The 16,817-nt window shown below is 40.2% G+C and overlaps 2 protein-coding genes across 4 annotated transcripts in view; one reads left to right on the top strand and one right to left on the bottom strand.

Annotated features, from left to right (window-relative positions):
- Positions 1-16,817, bottom strand: part of LOC124118029 (uncharacterized protein YegU-like) — a 52,046-nt gene that overhangs the window by 19,382 nt on the left and 15,847 nt on the right. The window lies entirely within an intron of this gene.
- LOC124118032 lies at positions 5,655-12,664 on the top strand. Of its 2 annotated transcripts, none has more exons than XM_048397159.1 (9): positions 5,655-5,674; positions 6,408-6,494; positions 7,299-7,337; positions 7,805-7,852; positions 9,340-9,388; positions 10,661-10,665; positions 11,428-11,472; positions 11,793-11,885; positions 12,595-12,664. In XM_048397159.1, the coding sequence occupies exons 2-8, from the start codon at positions 6,432-6,434 to the stop codon at positions 11,850-11,852; spliced, it is 309 nt and encodes a 102-aa protein (XP_048253116.1). In that variant the 5' UTR covers positions 5,655-5,674; positions 6,408-6,431; the 3' UTR covers positions 11,853-11,885; positions 12,595-12,664. The 2 variants fall into 2 exon arrangements, with proteins under 2 accessions (XP_048253116.1, XP_048253115.1); XM_048397158.1 differs by having other exon boundaries at positions 5,656-5,674; positions 11,793-11,881.

The raw sequence follows: 16,817 nt of genomic DNA, 5'->3' as shown, positions 1-16,817 counted from the left end.
GATGGTCTCTGGGTCATCCTCCCCCAATGTTGCTCGAACAATTTCTTTTCCTCTTTTTTGGTTTCCTGGCAAATGTATGCCAAAACCTACTGTATGTATGCAGAATATTTGATGAAACATGGAGGCAGGATAGTTTGCGGTGGCGTCTAAGATGTGGGTGTCTGATTTTACACCTACTTTTATTTTTAAGGGCAACATTCATAAAATTTACTAATATTGAAAAAAAAGTTACGCCTCACTATTAATTACACCAATACTAACTTGCAACACATTTTGAAAACAGACGGCCGATTGATAGCCATTAAGGGTTTCTTAATATGGCATTAAGGTGACCATGTTTGAAAATGGCTTAGTATTTTGAGAGCAATGTTTTGAGACAGCATAGCTGGGACCATTCATGCAAAGTTCCATCTCCAGTGGCCTTGTAGTTTCAGAGGAGTTTCAACAAGAGGACAAAGTCATCAATATCCCACGCAATGGTAAATAATTATCGTGAATAATATACACCTCGACAACGTATCACACCACCAAGATGTTTTGATAAAGAGAAAAGAGAAAAGCGAAACAAAAGCAACCAAAAGAGTTACTTGATTTCAAAAAGATGTCAGTAACGTTGTACCCATGTCACAGTTGAATAAATAATATATAAAATATATAAACAATATAAGTCAATATATGCGTAGCCACCCTATACACAGATCACATCCGCAAGACGTCTCCTCATGCTGAAAATCAGATGTTGAGGATGTGTTGCCATTCCTGATGCAATGCATGGGTCAATTCCAGGGGGATTCTGTACTGGGGGTGTCCCTGGCTCTAACCCTACATCCCAGCTGATCCCAGAGATGCTCCATTTGATTCAGGTCTGGGCATCGAGAAGGATAAGGCAGGGTCTCAATGACGTTGTTCTGGAGATGGTCAGTCACAGCTCGTGCTCGGACAGTGTCGTCCATGAAGACAGGACGTGTCGCAAGTGCATGGTTATCGAAATGAAGCTCTACAAAACTGTTCAATATGGTATCTTGGTACCCTTGGACATTTAATGTCCCCTGAACTGTGAACAAATCAAGTTTACAACCAAACAAATTTTGACGAGGTGTATATATGAAACATGTTGCCATGAAAACAGAAATTATCATTTAAAAAATCCCAAACCATCAAAAGGAACCAATTCACAATTAGACCTGTCTCTGTGCCAAGTTTTGTAAAGCGATTTTGTAACGTTTTCAAGGTTAGCACCGGAAACGAGGACTACCACCATTTACAGCCTAGATCCTTTAAAAAAATCCCAAACTTGTCAAAAGGCACCAGTCCCCACTAGGCCTATTAATGTACTAAATTTGGTGAAGAAATATTTAGAGTTTTCAAGATCTGCTCAGGAAACGAGATCTAATGCCATTCAAAAGCCAAAGCTGTTGCGATAGCAACTTGAAATATATTTGTTTTAATGCCAAAATATCAAAAGGCACCAGTTCCATACTAGACGTATTTGGTGAAAACATATTGTACAGTTTTCAAGATCTGCTCAGGAACGAGCATTACCGCAATTTTCAGCCTCAGTCAAAGTTATCAAAAACTCGGTAAAATTTATTATTTATCATTTAGTGTGTGTCTGTGTCTGTGTGTGTGTGTGTCTGGCTCGTTGGAAGCGACCAAACATTTCCATAGCAATAAGAAATTTCTGCTAAAGCAGAGTCCATTGTTTATCAATCACTATCAAAATGGTGTTCTTGCCTAACCGTGACATGTTTTACAAACACATGCAAAGGCAGGTCAACTGTTCACCTGAAAAAAGCAATGGACTATAACGTTTGATACAAGTCAAAATAGGAAATTAGATCAGACATTATTTATGTCACTGATGCAAAATATCTAGAAATTTACTCCACATGTCTGTCAAAAAACGTTTCGAAAGCTTTGTTGTAGCCATGATCATATACTTGTTTGTTTGTTTGTTTGTTTGTTTGTTTGTCTGTTGTTTAACGCCGCATTCAGCAATATTCCAGCTATATGACGGCGGTCTGTAAATAATCAAGTCTCAACCAGACAATCCAGTGATTGACATCATGAGCATCGACCTTGGGATACGATGACATACATCAACCAAGTCAGCGAGCCTGACCACCCGATCCCGTTATTCGCCTCTTACGACAATCATAGTCGCCTTTTACGGCAAGCATGGGTTTCTGAAGACCTATTCTTCCCCGGATCTTCACGGGTCATACAACGTCTGCATAGAAAACATGATCGAATATGCTTGACTTTACATGAAGAGACACATTTAAATTCAGTTGATCGTGTTATTCGGAACATTACCGTTTAAAGTTAAATCTGAATTCAGCATTCATGTGTGTGTGTGCGTTGGGTTTAACGCCACTTTTAACAGTATTCCAGTTATATCGCGTCGAGTCAGCTTAATGTGGGAGGAAAGCCCGAAGTGATGCAGGTGTCAGACGTTTACCACTTCGGTGAAACACACGAGCACGGGTATGGTGCTGACAAACCTAGAAACATAATCAGGGCGAACCGGGATTCGAACCCACAATCATAGGTTTCTTGCGTGCCCAAGGGACGCAACTCTGCACAGCGAATTGCGGCGCCTTAGACGACTGGGCCACCCGTGCCCCCCTTTAGGTTTGAGTGAGTATGGTTTTACGCCGCTTTTAGCAATATTCCAGCAATATCACGGCGGGGGACACCAGAAATGGGCTTCACACATTGTACCCATGTCGGGAATCGAACCCGGGTCTCCGGCGTGACGAGCGAACGCCTTAACAACTAGGCTACCCGACCGCCCCCCTTTAGGTTTGAAACTACGTACCTTTGTGTTTCGGTCAATGTAACAAATAAAAGGTTCCAGAGATGTAATAAGACCGACATATAAGTCCCTATAACAAACAACAGTCACGTACGGTTAATCCGACACTCGTTAATCCGACAATCGGCTTTATTCGACACTTATTAAATCAAACCATTAAAATCAGTGCTATTAAGACCCGTTAATCCGACAGGCTCGCACTCTGACTCCGACACATCTAATTTGCAACGAATTACCGAAATCACTCATTAATCAGTCCCGTTAATCCGACACAGCGATCAGCGAACTCCATGGTCATCTGCCAGCGAGTACAAAGACCTAAAGTAAGGATAAGAATCAATTGATGAACAACGTCTTTATTACGGTGTGCGAAACCTACACGGTGTTAGAAACCTACACCGAAACGTCGCTCTTAATTGTAATAAAGAAGTTGTTCATCCATTGATTCTTATCCTTACTTAGTAATCCAACTTCTAAATGCCTATCAAAGAAGTTACACAGCCCATGTTTTGATGCGAGACGAGTCGGCTGGTAGCTGCATATTACATCGGCTGCAGAGATAAACTTGCTTAACAATAAACAATTAATGCTTTAAATAAAGAAAACATGCTTCGATTACCTCAGTCTCATTACAATCAGATACAGGTTCTCGCTATCGCCGCGGATATCCCATTACAGGTCACGTCAGAATTAACTTTGTACTGTTGTAGGTTTGCCATAACTCATTCAACTGAACGAATTAATGCAGTTAATTGTTGTAAATGCACAGGCTTGTCATAGTTCTTTTTTCTCTCCATGAATTATATACTGCCCTAGGGCAATCTCATGACACTTCCACAGGAGCGGACAACATCCATTTCGATCAGGATCAGGGCGTCCCTCAAGGCAGCATACTATCAGTCACCCTTTTCAGCATCAAAATTAATAGTCTCACTAAAGTATTAACTAATAGCGTTGATGGTTCACTTTTTGTGGACGATTTGAACATTTCTTGTCGTGGTAAGAATATGAATACAATAGAAAGACAGCTACAGCTCTGTCTTAACAAAATTCAAAAATGGGCGAACGAAGACGGCTTCAAATTCCCCAAATCGAAAACAAACTGTATCCACTTTTGTCGTAATACAAACCTGACAAGGATCCCGATTTAGTTTTCCTAGGTACTCCTATCAAGGTAGTAGAGGAGGTCAAATTTATGGGCCTCATATTTGACCGTCATCTCATATTCTTACCACACATCAAATATCTCAAGGCAAAGTGCCTGAAGGCTCACAACTTGTTAAACGTCGTTTCCAATTCCGAGTGGGGAGGGGATCAGACCACCCTCCTTCACTTTACAAACCGTTAATACGCTCCAAACTAGACTGTGGTTCCATTGTCTATGGTGGAGCCTGCAAAAGCAATTTAGAAAAAAATGGACACTGTACACCATCAGGGCCTAAGGCTCTGTCTTGGGGCTTTTAGGACCTCTCCCGTGGACAGTTTGTATGTGGAGGTCTATGAACCTTCACTCGAACTGCGCCACATTAAACTTGCACTGCAATACATCACTAAATTGCACTCAAATACATCAAATCCAGCATACAATTGTGTTTTCCACCCTCAGTATGAAAACCTGTTTCAAAATCTATCAAACCTTGTTCCACCACTTGGAATCAGAATTCAACCACACATCACTGCAGCTAAAATTGATCTAAATATAATATCTCCTTACCGTCTTCATCATCTCTTCTCCACCGCTGGTGGCGCCAATGCTGGTGCTGTGTTGCCCACTGAAGACAGTCCCGGCGATGACGTGGCGTAAGAATGGGTCCTCGGTGTGGCCTGTGACAGTGGAGGTCTCTGCTCATCAATCGTCGACAGCACTAATGTGTTGCTGGTGTGTCCCCATGGTCTGTCGAGCAATTTCCGCAGCAGCAACAAAGCGATCTTGAAGATGCTGTCGCACAATCTGACGATCCTGACGTCGGGTGGTGACCCTTGGTCTTCCACTACGTGGTCGCTCATCTGTAGTGTTGGTGGTCAGATACCGTTACTGGAGAGCCTGTATATGGTCCTTACGTGGACTTGAAATGCATTGGCTGCTTGCCGGGTGGTTTGTCCAGCTTGCAATCGTCCCAGGGCTTGGTGTCGATGGTTTCTTGTCAAATTCCCAAAATCCAAAGCAAACTGTATTCACTTTTGTCGTAAATACAAACCACATACGGATCCAGATTTATTTTTAGATGGTACTCCTATCAAGGTAGTAGAGGAGGCAAAATTCCTAGGCCTCATATTTCACAATCATCAAACGAATGAATGTTATCCGATCTGGGTGGATTTTAATAGGCCAAGAAATTGGGGAACGCATGTGCATTTTAATTTGCAAAGAACTCACGTACATCGGGTTATCATGGCCGTTGCCCTGATGCGTTTGGGCAATCGGTTTTATTGTCAGCAATGTTAAAATTTAGAAACTTTGACAAAAATTACCCAGATATTTAAATGACAACTTTTCATGCAATATTACTTGGGGTGACGTTTCTTTTGCTGTTCAGTATATTATATTAGTAATAATACCTTATTGCAGTTGAACAACAGCATCATTTTATAACTTCATCAACTTTGAAGAAATGACAGTTTCAAGGTTCCATGCGCAACCTAACACTAAAGAACAGAACAGGCAAACACGTGGCACTGATGCGACAGATGGATATACCACATACGATACATATACATTACATATATATTACAGTAACCTTGCATCTTATTATAATTTATAGATTTTCTATCATTTTTAAATTGAGCCGACATCTGCATTTGCAGTATATATAAGGAACCAAATTACATCAAAATCACGACAGACAAGGAAAACGAGTAAGTATATTTTGCAGTCCACAGTTATGGAACGCTTTGCCTTTGAATCTGAGAAACTCTGCTTCTAAGGAAACATTTAAGTCTCTCCTCAAAACCCACTTCTTCACCTCAGTTTTTAAATAGATCTCCTGATAGTAGGCATATGTACATAGATATTACCTTTTAACCTTGTCACAGCGCCAGTGAGCAACTGTCGATGGATATTAGGCGCTTTACAAATCAATTATTATTATTATTATTAAGTATTATTTGATTGTCCATGTTTGCTCAGACTGTGAATGTTCGTATGCTCGTTGATCATATGTTCGTCCTTACACATCGCTGTTTAGTGCAAGTAATGGTTGCATGTGCAGGTTTGTAGGTACTAGATGTAATCAATATAAGTACAACAGAACGTGCGTATCTATAAATCTTATTCATGTGATACTCGTTGCTCTTCATGCTTTTGTTGTGTGTGTGTTTTTTTGTTGTTGTTTATTTTTCATCACACTTTATTGGCACATAGAAAACAATATTTTGCCCTTTGACTGTTCGTATTGTATTGCATCGCCTGTTGTATAAAATACATTGAAACAGATTAACATTCTTGCTGAAACACTGCTGCCTGCACAACATTATATTCGTGTAATTAGAATGCTGTGAATAATGTTATGTTTTTAATATTATGTAATAATGAACTGCACTTATCATATTGCGTAATCCTGGCCATAAAATGTGAATGTTTTATTTTCAGTCACCAAAATCAAGACCGTAAACAATGAATTTCAGTGCTATTTACATTGCTGTTGCGTTCGCCTTTCTCATCGGAGAAGCAACAATGGTTTGTAGCAAAATGTAACTGACTGTCATCGCCTGTTCTAGTTATGTTGGGATAAATTATATTTTTTTATTTCCTTTATATAAGATAGCAACGCCATTAATCGCAAAGAACAATGAAGAAGGATGCGTGGTTTATTTCACGATAAACCATTGTTCTAACATTACGTCATATCTGGAGCTTCGATCATATGGTCGCAATTCGATGACGTCGAAAATTGGACGACGCTATTTTGTAGAGGGTAGTGAATTGTTCCCATTAGAGGTAGATGGACAAGGCAGATAAAGGCAATGACCTCACGATCGAATCCAAAAAGTATGCGAGATATGGCAATCTGTAATGGGAGAAAATGTACACATAGTGGTCGTCAGTTGATCGAGAATATTCAGAAAATACTAAACTTAACCATCCTGACTTGTCCGACATTGCCGCGATCGGATTGTATTCAGGGTGTGACCATTATTTAATACAGGAAAATATTTTTAAAGCTTGTGAAATTTATCAACATCCTCAAAGAGGCTGTACATAATGTTGACATCTAATATGCGAAATAGACGACTCGTCGTCGTTAGTTATCGTATACAAAAACACCCCTCGTGGTTTATCCTCCCTGTTGTGTTTTATTGTAAGATAAACAACTCCCTCTGGTCGGTTTTTTTTCACATTTTAAATTCGCTTTCAGGACATTCGGATCTTTGAATTACATAGCTTAATCTTTACCAAAAAATGTGGAACTTATATTCTATTATTTATCCATAAATTGACTGTAAACGGTGTAGCTGCAAACAATTCCCTCTGTGTTTGTAGGCGCCATCCGGGGAGGAAGATGCTTTACAGACGGGCAAGGTAGGATGAAGGCATTTGCGACCGGTGAAGATTCCGGGGTAGAATAGGTCTTTAGCAACCCATGCTTGCCGTAAAAGGTGACTAAGCTTGTCGTAAAAGGCAACTAACAGGATCGGGTGGTCAGGCTCGCTGACTTGGTTGATGCATGTCATCGATCCCACTTGCGTGGATCGATGTTTATGATATCAATCACTGGATTGTCGATTATTCACAGACCGCCGTCATATTGCTGGAATATTGCTGAGTGCGGCGTAAAACAACAAAACCAAACAAAAAAACAAACAAAATCAAGGCATTTGCCCTTCCGCGAGTTTAGGATGCAAATTAGATGTTTACTGGATTCATCTTTTTTGACAAAATATCGGACCGAGTTTAATGAAACCTGGAATTTGTCTTTCCGATTTAAATGTATATTTGTAAGCATCGCACTAGTTTCACGTTAATAAGATGTATGCACTATATTTCAGTCGACGTTTCCTCTCGTCCACTTTTGCAAGACGGTTAATGACATGGGCGTAAGTACACGTGATATTATTTTGCCAGTACATGTGTATCTTATAGTGAGTGAGTTGGATTTAACGCCGCTTTTAACAGTATTCCAGTTATATCGCGGCGTGTCAGCTTAATGTGGGAGGAAAGCTCGAAGCGATGCAGGTCTAAGACGTTTACCGCTTCGGTGAAACCCACGATCACGGGTATGGTGCTGACAAACCTAGAAACATAATCGGGGCGAACCGGGATTAGAACCCACAATCATAGGTTTCTGGCGTGCCCAAGGGACGCAACTCTGCACAGCGAATCGCGGCGCCTTAGACGACTGGGCCATCCGTGCCCCCGATGGAGCTTTGAGTACGGTTCTACAAGAAAGCACTGACGTGGTTGAAATATCCATCGCTGTAACATTTTCTATTTCGTGTATCTTATAGTTCAGATTAGTTTTAAGGCTGTTAATTTGATATGTTTATTCTTCAGAAAATATACGTATTTCTATTCGTCCCTATACCTGCACATTGTACATTGTACGTTATGTTCACGCTTTGCTCGATTTGGCGGTCGGGTAGCCTCGTGGTTAAAGCGTTCGCCCATCACGCCGAAGACCCGGGTTCGATTCCCGACATGGGTACAATGTGTGAAGTCAGTTTCTGGTGTCCCCCGCAGTGATATTGCTGAAATATTGCTAAAAACGGAGTAAAACCATACTCCCTCACTCACTCATTGCTCGACGTGTAGTTTTTCGTCCATACATGCAAAAGTAACATCAATAGTGCAGTCTTACTCTTAACTTAAAACAGACTGCGTTTACATTTGAACCCCCGATGGTATTCTGGGTTAGAATATGTCCCAAACATCGTATACTGGTCGGTACGAGGCATTTCAATTGACAAGGTTTGGTGAATTGGTTGTTTGTGAGTCAATAATATACTCAACGCTGTGGGTCGTTGTTCATGGTAGCAACTACAAGTGTGTCTACTGTCACAGGCAACCGTCATATATCTAGAATATTGCTAAATTTTAGTGTGGCGTTGAAAAGGCAACTATGCTTGTCGTAAAAGGCGACTAACGGGATCGGGTGTTCAGGCTCGCTGACTTGGCTGATGCATGTCATCGTATCCCACTTGCGTGGATCGATTCTTATGGTATCAATCACTGGATTGTCTGGTCCAGACTTGATTATTTACAGACCGCCGTCATATAGCTGGAAAATTGCTGAGTGCGGCGTTAAACAACAAACAAACAAACAAACAAACAAAACATCTCATGTAGATGGAAACGTATCAGTTTAATTTTATAATGACATTTGGGTTATTTTACTACACTTTGCTAAGCCCTAAACAATATCACTTGACGATAATTTAAAGGCGTTGGCATTGTTTTATAAGTTATGATTCAGAATTACATCGCATGATTATTTAAACTTCCCTTTTGAAATTGTCGATGACAAAAGTAGTGTTGGCTCGTCGACGTCGATACATCAATGATTTAAACGACCCCACTGTTGCAGTATTCCAAGGCAGAAAAGACACTGAAGGATGCAGTGAACGCACTCGGAAGTAAGGATTATACATCATATATTTTACACCTGGAAACAAATTAAATTAAGCGCCACCAATCCTTTATTTTCATATATCCAGAACTTCCATATATTTTTTGGATATATCTACATGTCACATTGATCTCATTGAAAACCGAGGGGCGGCCGGGTAGCCTAGTGGTTAAAGCGTTCGCTCGTCACGCCGTAGACCCGGGTTCGATTCCCGACATGGGTACAATGTGTGAAGCCCATTTCTGGTGTCCCCCGCGGTGATATTGCTGGAATATTGCTAAAAGCGGCGTAAAACCATACTCACTCGCTCATTGTAATCCTAACCACAGACACCTGGTGCACCTGGTGCACCTGGTGCAGACAATAAGCAAATGAAAGAGTCGTTAAATAACTATTGTCGTGGATCATTTACAATACATGTCATCAGAGAATCAAATTTTGTTACTGTATTTCAGCATTTGTATGTAACCTTGTAAGCAAAAGTAAATGTGTTTTATCCTAACATTTAAAAAGGATACGATTTCCAAAGGTACTACATTATTTGGTAAAATCTACAAAGCTGTGCCTAACCTTTTCCCAGGTGTATATAATTGCAGTTGTTTGTAACGCTCTATCCTGTATTGGATGATATAGCCATCTATTCGTGGTTATAGCAACATATACAGGTCGTACGAGGCGGCTGAATGGATAGGTTGGTCAGACCCTGGCACTTGGTTGATCGTTATAGTAAAACCAACTGATCGTTGCTTGCAAAAAACATTCACTGGATTGTTTGGTCAAGATTCGATTTTCATATTTGAATGCTATATATATATATACTGATGTAAAGATTTACTATAACCACTGATAAACATATAGTTCAGACTTTAATAAATAGCGAATGAACTCTTATAACAAGACCGCCTCCGTGGTCGAGGGGTAGAGCGTCCTCGCGGAGAGCGGAAGGTACTTGTTGTTACCCTGTCTGGCGCGCGGCATTAAGGGGCTAAAACTGGTCGGCTCAGAGTCAGTATACTGTGTCTGAGTGGGGTATTCGTGTTAAACTGCGGCATGGTATCTCAGTGTGCTAGCACTATAAATCGGCATCAGTCCGGACTAGTACAAGTAGCCATACACACAGGTGCATGCACGTCGCTATGTAAGTGCAATAATCTTGGGCGGGACGTTAAACCCAATTTCACCTCACCTCACCTCACCTCTTGTAACAAGCAATAAATCCCCAGCAATGAATGTCTAAATATACATATATATATATGTAATTGTTGTATCTTTTTTTTAGAATACGTGAGTACACAACCCCAGCCTTTAGCATGTCTGCCAACACGTTGATACTTTCTGGACTGCATTGCAGCAGGACTTCATTAAACTGAACGGTTTGAGTTAACACCGCGTTTTGAAAATTGTATTTGTATTTCCTTGGTCCAGGGGCAGTATATCAATGATGACGGGTTTAAGAAAAAATGGAAAACACCTGCCCTGAGATTGACTTGAGATTAGTGTATAGTTTTACACAGGTATATATAGTGAAAATTGATGAATTCGTCCTCACATAACTTGGTATGTTGACTTCAGTACATCCCTTTTCTTCAATGTTGTACTATGATACTGGTATTGGCTATATATATTGAAGCTGCTAACTTTACAAACCCCTGTAGCTGGAATATTGGTTAGTGTGTCGCTCAACAATTAATAAACAAACAATTTCCAAAACTCCTTTCTACAGGTTCCTATCAGATTGGACTCTAGCAATAGGTTGTAGAACTCATCAGAACTGCTCTCTGAAAGTGATCGGTATATCTTACTGGGTGCCACGTTCAAATAGACAACAAAGAAACACAAAGAAGTATTACATTAAATTTTGAAGAAAGCTGGAGAGACATTTATGGGAAGACTATTATGTATGGATTTGTTTTGGGTTTTTTTTTGGTCTTAACTTTATATTCCAACGGAACAGAAATATTAATGTTGGGCTTATCATATGTTGGTAGGTTTTACTAGATAGGAATTGATTTTCAGTACACCCACCCCTCTTCTTTTCCTTTTCAGAAAGAGACAAATACCGAAGCAGCAATGGAAACTGTTCTGCAAATGGTAGGTTCACGTCAAGGTTGTGCACTCGTCTAATATCTGTTAGCGTCTTTTCGGAGTAAAATGCCTTGGGTGGCAGTTTACCTGAACCGAAGGTCCATAATATTGGGTAATAAAGGTCTTAATAGTATTTATATTTACTAGTTAATTAATTTATTCATTAATTTATTCATACCGCGCCCAACAACCAGGCAAGACTTACAGCGGGAATATTGCTGGTTGTGAAGTTAAACATCAAACAAAGGAAACAAAATTATTGTCTTTTTATATAACCCGACCCTTGGAATATTCCAGATTATTATTTGTCTTTGACCCTTTTGCAGTTGGCAGTTAGTCACATAAAATACTGCAACGAAGTGGAAGCCGCGAAGAAGGGGAACTAGGAAGGGCATGTTCTTCTGTGTAAACCTGAGTAAGTAAGTTTTCTTTTACCGCTGTTTCGAATACTGTGTCAGTTATATCGCGACATATTAGCCCGAGGTGATGCAGGTCTTCGACATTTACCACATTAGTCAAAACAACACGTTCATGGGCATGGTGTTGTCACACCCAGAAACACAATCAGGAACTTCAGAGAATAGAACCCACCTCGATGGTTTTCTGGCATGGCAAAAGGAGTGTCCAAATGGGTACTTGCTGGCAGCCCCCTTGGGAGTCCAGATTAGAATAGCTCGCAGGCAACCCACTCTAATTAAAGCTACCCAAAGATCTGAGGTCATTCCATTACAGGTCAAGTCATAACGACCATGTACCTTTCTAAGGTCAAGGTCATCTTTGATGCTCTTCCAAAACACGGTTCCTTCTGTTCCAGTTTCTGTTGCGCTCACGAAGTTGTCTTAAATAAGATCACGATTTGGAAATTATGTTTTCGGATAGGAAGTACATGGCATGATACGAGTTTGGGAGCATTTAGTGAATGGTAGTTAAGAAGCGTCCGTTTCTGTATTTGCAAGTAATTGAAAACACCTGTAGTTCTAGAGAGTCATGTGTCTGCGCTCTGAATCAGTGCATAGTTGTGACATGGGTAAAGGGGGTACTAGGGAATTGACTGATTGGGTGATCCGTCACCGCTGTTGCATGAAGAGTAGGACTTATTACCTCATACATGTTTTCTTTATTTTGCAGGATACCAAGTCAAGTTCTTGAATTCGTGTTCTTGAATCTGTAACCTGAATAAAAAAAACAGGCACATTTCTTTTTGTGGTTGTGTTTGCATTTTCTCATAAAATATCGCCCCAGCCTACAGTGTCTCGTACATACATTACCATGAGCATTGAATGAGTGAGTGGGCGTTAACTTTAATTTTTAAGACGTAGAACAACCTGCTCGTTTGCAGTTGTGTTAATCACGTATAGTTAAAGGGGCACTGATCTAACGCAATTCCCCGGACTGGTTGTTGCCTTTGTTATTGTTTTTTTCCCCGTGAGTACCCGGATGATACGCAACGCAACTGAGCGTGACAAGAGACTGGGCTACCGTCTGCAAGGACAGCTAAATAAACTTGGAGGCTGGAGGCAATAGTTGTTTTACGCATTTTTGCATAAACACTGATTGGTTAACTGTGATCTATAAAGATTTCGACAAAGGGCGCATGTTAATTAATTTCTTAAGCCTAAACAAACAGACAGAAAGAACGGCGGAGCTCATCGGAAGCGTCATTTGGAAATACCCCAGATGGTTATAGTTTAATACTAAAAAAGTATCCATGCAGTGAAAGCATTTTCGGATTTCGGATTGCGTCGATAATACGATTACTACTCCCTTGTTGTCATTCACGTTTTCTCGTATAACCTTACACTTGTGTATTTGTCGCCATTCACTTGATGCTCAGTTAATGAATTTATTACAGGTACAATTAGTGGTAGCACCACTTAGATTACCTGACAAAGGTTCCCATTTGGCATTTATTGTGTCTGGGGTAATTATTCAATCTAAATCCAGGTTTGAAGTGAGGTGAAATGTGTGTTATGTAAGATGCACGTGGCAGCCCAGCAAGAGATGAATGATCAGTTGATTTACTTTTTTGTGTAAATCAACGGATCGTTCCTAGTCATCAAAGGATTAACAGAAAATACTTTGATTGATTAATCACTGTTATCTTGCACAGTGGATATGTCAAAAGTGAGTGTTTACATGTCTAGGTTTACTAAAACAAAGAGTATACACACATATCATGGCGTGAAGTGCCGATGTAAAAACATACATTGTTCAAAGGGTTAACTGATAATACGTTGATTGATTGATCGTTGTTATCAATCACTCAATGGATTTTTTAGGAACCGTGGACGTTATGAAAATATTTGTCACGTGGGCTTTCTCAGCCGACCCATGAGACTTGACACCTATGTGAAACACCTGAAACAATCCAAGTGATCAGTTGAGAAACGAACACGGGTTATAATATCCCGAAACGATATATATCTTTTAAAATATTTGATTGTTACAGAGACACGTGACATCGAATATGTTTCTTTGTACAGCTGCAGACGAGTGGGATATTGTTCCTTTGTGTGGATATTCACGGATACATTCCTCGAACAAGGAAGCTGTCTAAAATTTATACACATAAACTTGGTAGGTTGTAATTATGGTATTTGCATTTTGTTTTCCTTCATTTGAACCGATAATTCGTTCTTGTTTCCCTACGTCTTGGTTGGGAAATTCTTCAATGCGCGATAGACGTTGTTTTCACAGGTCTTTTCCTTTGTAAGCGTGTATATATCACCGTCAATATGTAAAATGTGATTCTCTCAGGCAATTTATAAAATGTGTAAATATTTCAGTCATTTTGACTAAATAATCTGTCCAGATTGATTAAGAAGATCAAAAGGGCCTAAAAACATCACAAAAGATTATTATGTAGGATGAGAAGCCAAACAACATAGAAATGTACTTTTCAACGTAACATTTTCAGTCTCTTGGTGATGACATTAAACATCAAAATGTTTGCAATTCGTTATCATAATAATAGATGGAAATGTTTTTCAGTCACTTTGTAACATAACTGATTATTTAGACGTTTAATAAATTTCTTACACATTTTGACAGTAAAAAAATATACACACTATATAAAAAGGAATGCTCAGGTGAAATATTTACTTTGTGTTGCAAGTCGAAATAGTGTAAACGAAAATCGCAAAATTACCAAGCAAGTGACTTATCAAAACTTCGTCACCATTACCAATGCTACCCACAAATATACCTACATTTCCTTATTATCTCGAAAATTGTATTTCATTTTGTTGACCAATGTGACCATACGCCCTTATTACTACCCATAAAAGTGACTAATGCGCTTACGAATGGCGCAGCAGAGGTCGTGAACTAGTCTAGATTTCTGCTATACATCCGGGTACTCACTGGGAAATAAGAATAACAAAGGCAACAACCAGTCCCGGGGAATTGCGTTAGATCAGTGCAAGGCATTTTGATTACAGCTATGTTGGCCTATCGCTTTTCACTGAAAAGTTCTCAGAGCCGTTGTCTGATTTTTAGCGTTCTTTTTTAAACACATTTTATTTACCAAAGGAGACAAGTGACAGTTTATAGAAGTCTCCCTCCGGCTAAAGATTTGGTTATGTGGTTGATTCCATAATGCTTATTGGCATTTAGTTACATCTACGTCACATATGGCGGCTTCACATTTGAAGTGAGCAGACTGAGCCCAACACTTAGATTAAGTTTAAGCAAAGACATGCTGCACCCTTACAAGGAGCCCCGCATCCAAAAACTCCCGATTACATCATAAAACTGCATATCCGTTTTAAACCGTGTAATTATAGAGGAACCGCTAGAAAAGAATCCATACTCACTAGTAAGTAGTTATTTTTACGCCGCTTTTAGAAGAGGGGAGGTGAGGTGAGGTGAGGTGAAATTGGGTTGATTGCACTTATATAGCGACGTGCATGCACCTGTGTGTATGTGGCTGCTTGTACTAGACCGGACTGATGCCGATTTATAGTGCTAGCCCACTGAGATACCATACCGCAGTTTAACATGAATACCCCACTCAGACACAGTATACTGACTCCGAGCCGACCAGCCACTTAATGCCGAGCGCCAGACAGGGTAACTACAAGTACCATCTTTTATCGTCTTTTGGTATGACGCGGCCGGGGATCGAACTCCGTACCTTCCCCTCTCCGGGCGGACGCTCTACCACTAGACCACGGAGGCTGTCCGCTTTTAGAAGAATTCCAGCCTCACTTATCACGGTCCGTAAAACTAGCAAAAGGGTTTTACACATGGTACTCATAGAGAATCGATCCCTTGTCGTTAGAGCGACGAGCCAGCACTCTTAACCGTTACGGGTGGTCAGGCTTGCTGACTTGGTTGATGCAGATCATATTATCCAAAATGCGTGGATCGATGCTCATGATATCAATCACTGGATTGTTTGGTCCAGACTCGATTATTTACAGACCGCCATAATATAGCTCGAATATTGCTGAGTGCGGCTTTCAACAAACAAACACAATCTTAACCGTTAAGAGGCGACTAACGGGATGGGGTGGCCAGACTCTTTGACTTGGTTGATGCATGTCATTGTATCCCAATTGCGTGGATCGATGTTCATGATGTCAATCAATGGATTGTCTGGTACAGATTCGATTTTTTACAGACCGCCGTCATATAGCCTGGAACATTTCTGAGTGCGGCGTTAAACAACAAACAAACAAAACAAAAAACATTTAAAATATCCACAGCCGCTACTCACGAAACAATTTAAACATCCAGTGATCACACTCAGTGCAGGGTAAGAGTGTCCCGTGCCTTACCTCCAGCACCCGTATTGAGTGAAAGTAAGATCACATTTAGTTGGCCCAGAGACTCGCCAACCGTAAATTCTTGAATAGACACCTGTTTTGAATGTACGCCAGGTCTGACAGAGTAGCGAAATGCATATACTTTCTCAAGCATTACACACCATTCCAGCAAGTTAAATATAAGTTTAATAAGTTGAGAATGTGTTTGGTTTCAGTTTGGTTCTATTGAAAACATAATAATAAATTCGTTACTATGTGCCGTTCATCTCCGAAGATGGAACTATGTTGCTCACTATATGGGGTGTTTGTCCCTACGGTTAACGGTTCGAGCAGTTAGTTGGAGAATAAAATTCTCGCAAAATAGCTTGAATTATATAATAAATAGAATATTCAACGATGGTTGTCAAATGGCGTAGGATTTGATAATTTTCTACGCCACCAGTGAAAACAAATCAATTCTAATCCAAAAACGTAAGGTTTTTGTCAATCACCATTAAGTATCATCAATATATCCTCATCCTTCGGAAGGCAAATATGGCTGAAATAATGCAGATGCGACGTTATTTCGTAACTCACTCACAC

Source organism: Haliotis rufescens, unplaced genomic scaffold (genome assembly GCF_023055435.1).
Source record: "Haliotis rufescens isolate VD_foot unplaced genomic scaffold, xgHalRufe1.0.p SCAF_16, whole genome shotgun sequence".
NCBI lineage: Eukaryota > Metazoa > Mollusca > Gastropoda > Lepetellida > Haliotidae > Haliotis > Haliotis rufescens.
Note: the sequence above shows the minus strand (reverse complement) of the source record. Positions and strands in the feature narration are given on the sequence as shown.

Coding starts and splice junctions, on each gene's coding strand:
- LOC124118032 (XM_048397159.1), top strand. CDS start 6,432: ATGAATTTCAGTGCTATTTACATTGCTGTTGCGTTCGCCTTTCTCATC. Junction 6,495..7,298: donor TCATCGGAGAAGCAACAATG/GTTTGTAGCAAA, acceptor CTGTGTTTGTAG/GCGCCATCCGGGGAGGAAGA. Junction 11,473..11,792: donor TGGAAACTGTTCTGCAAATG/GTAGGTTCACGT, acceptor ACCCTTTTGCAG/TTGGCAGTTAGTCACATAAA.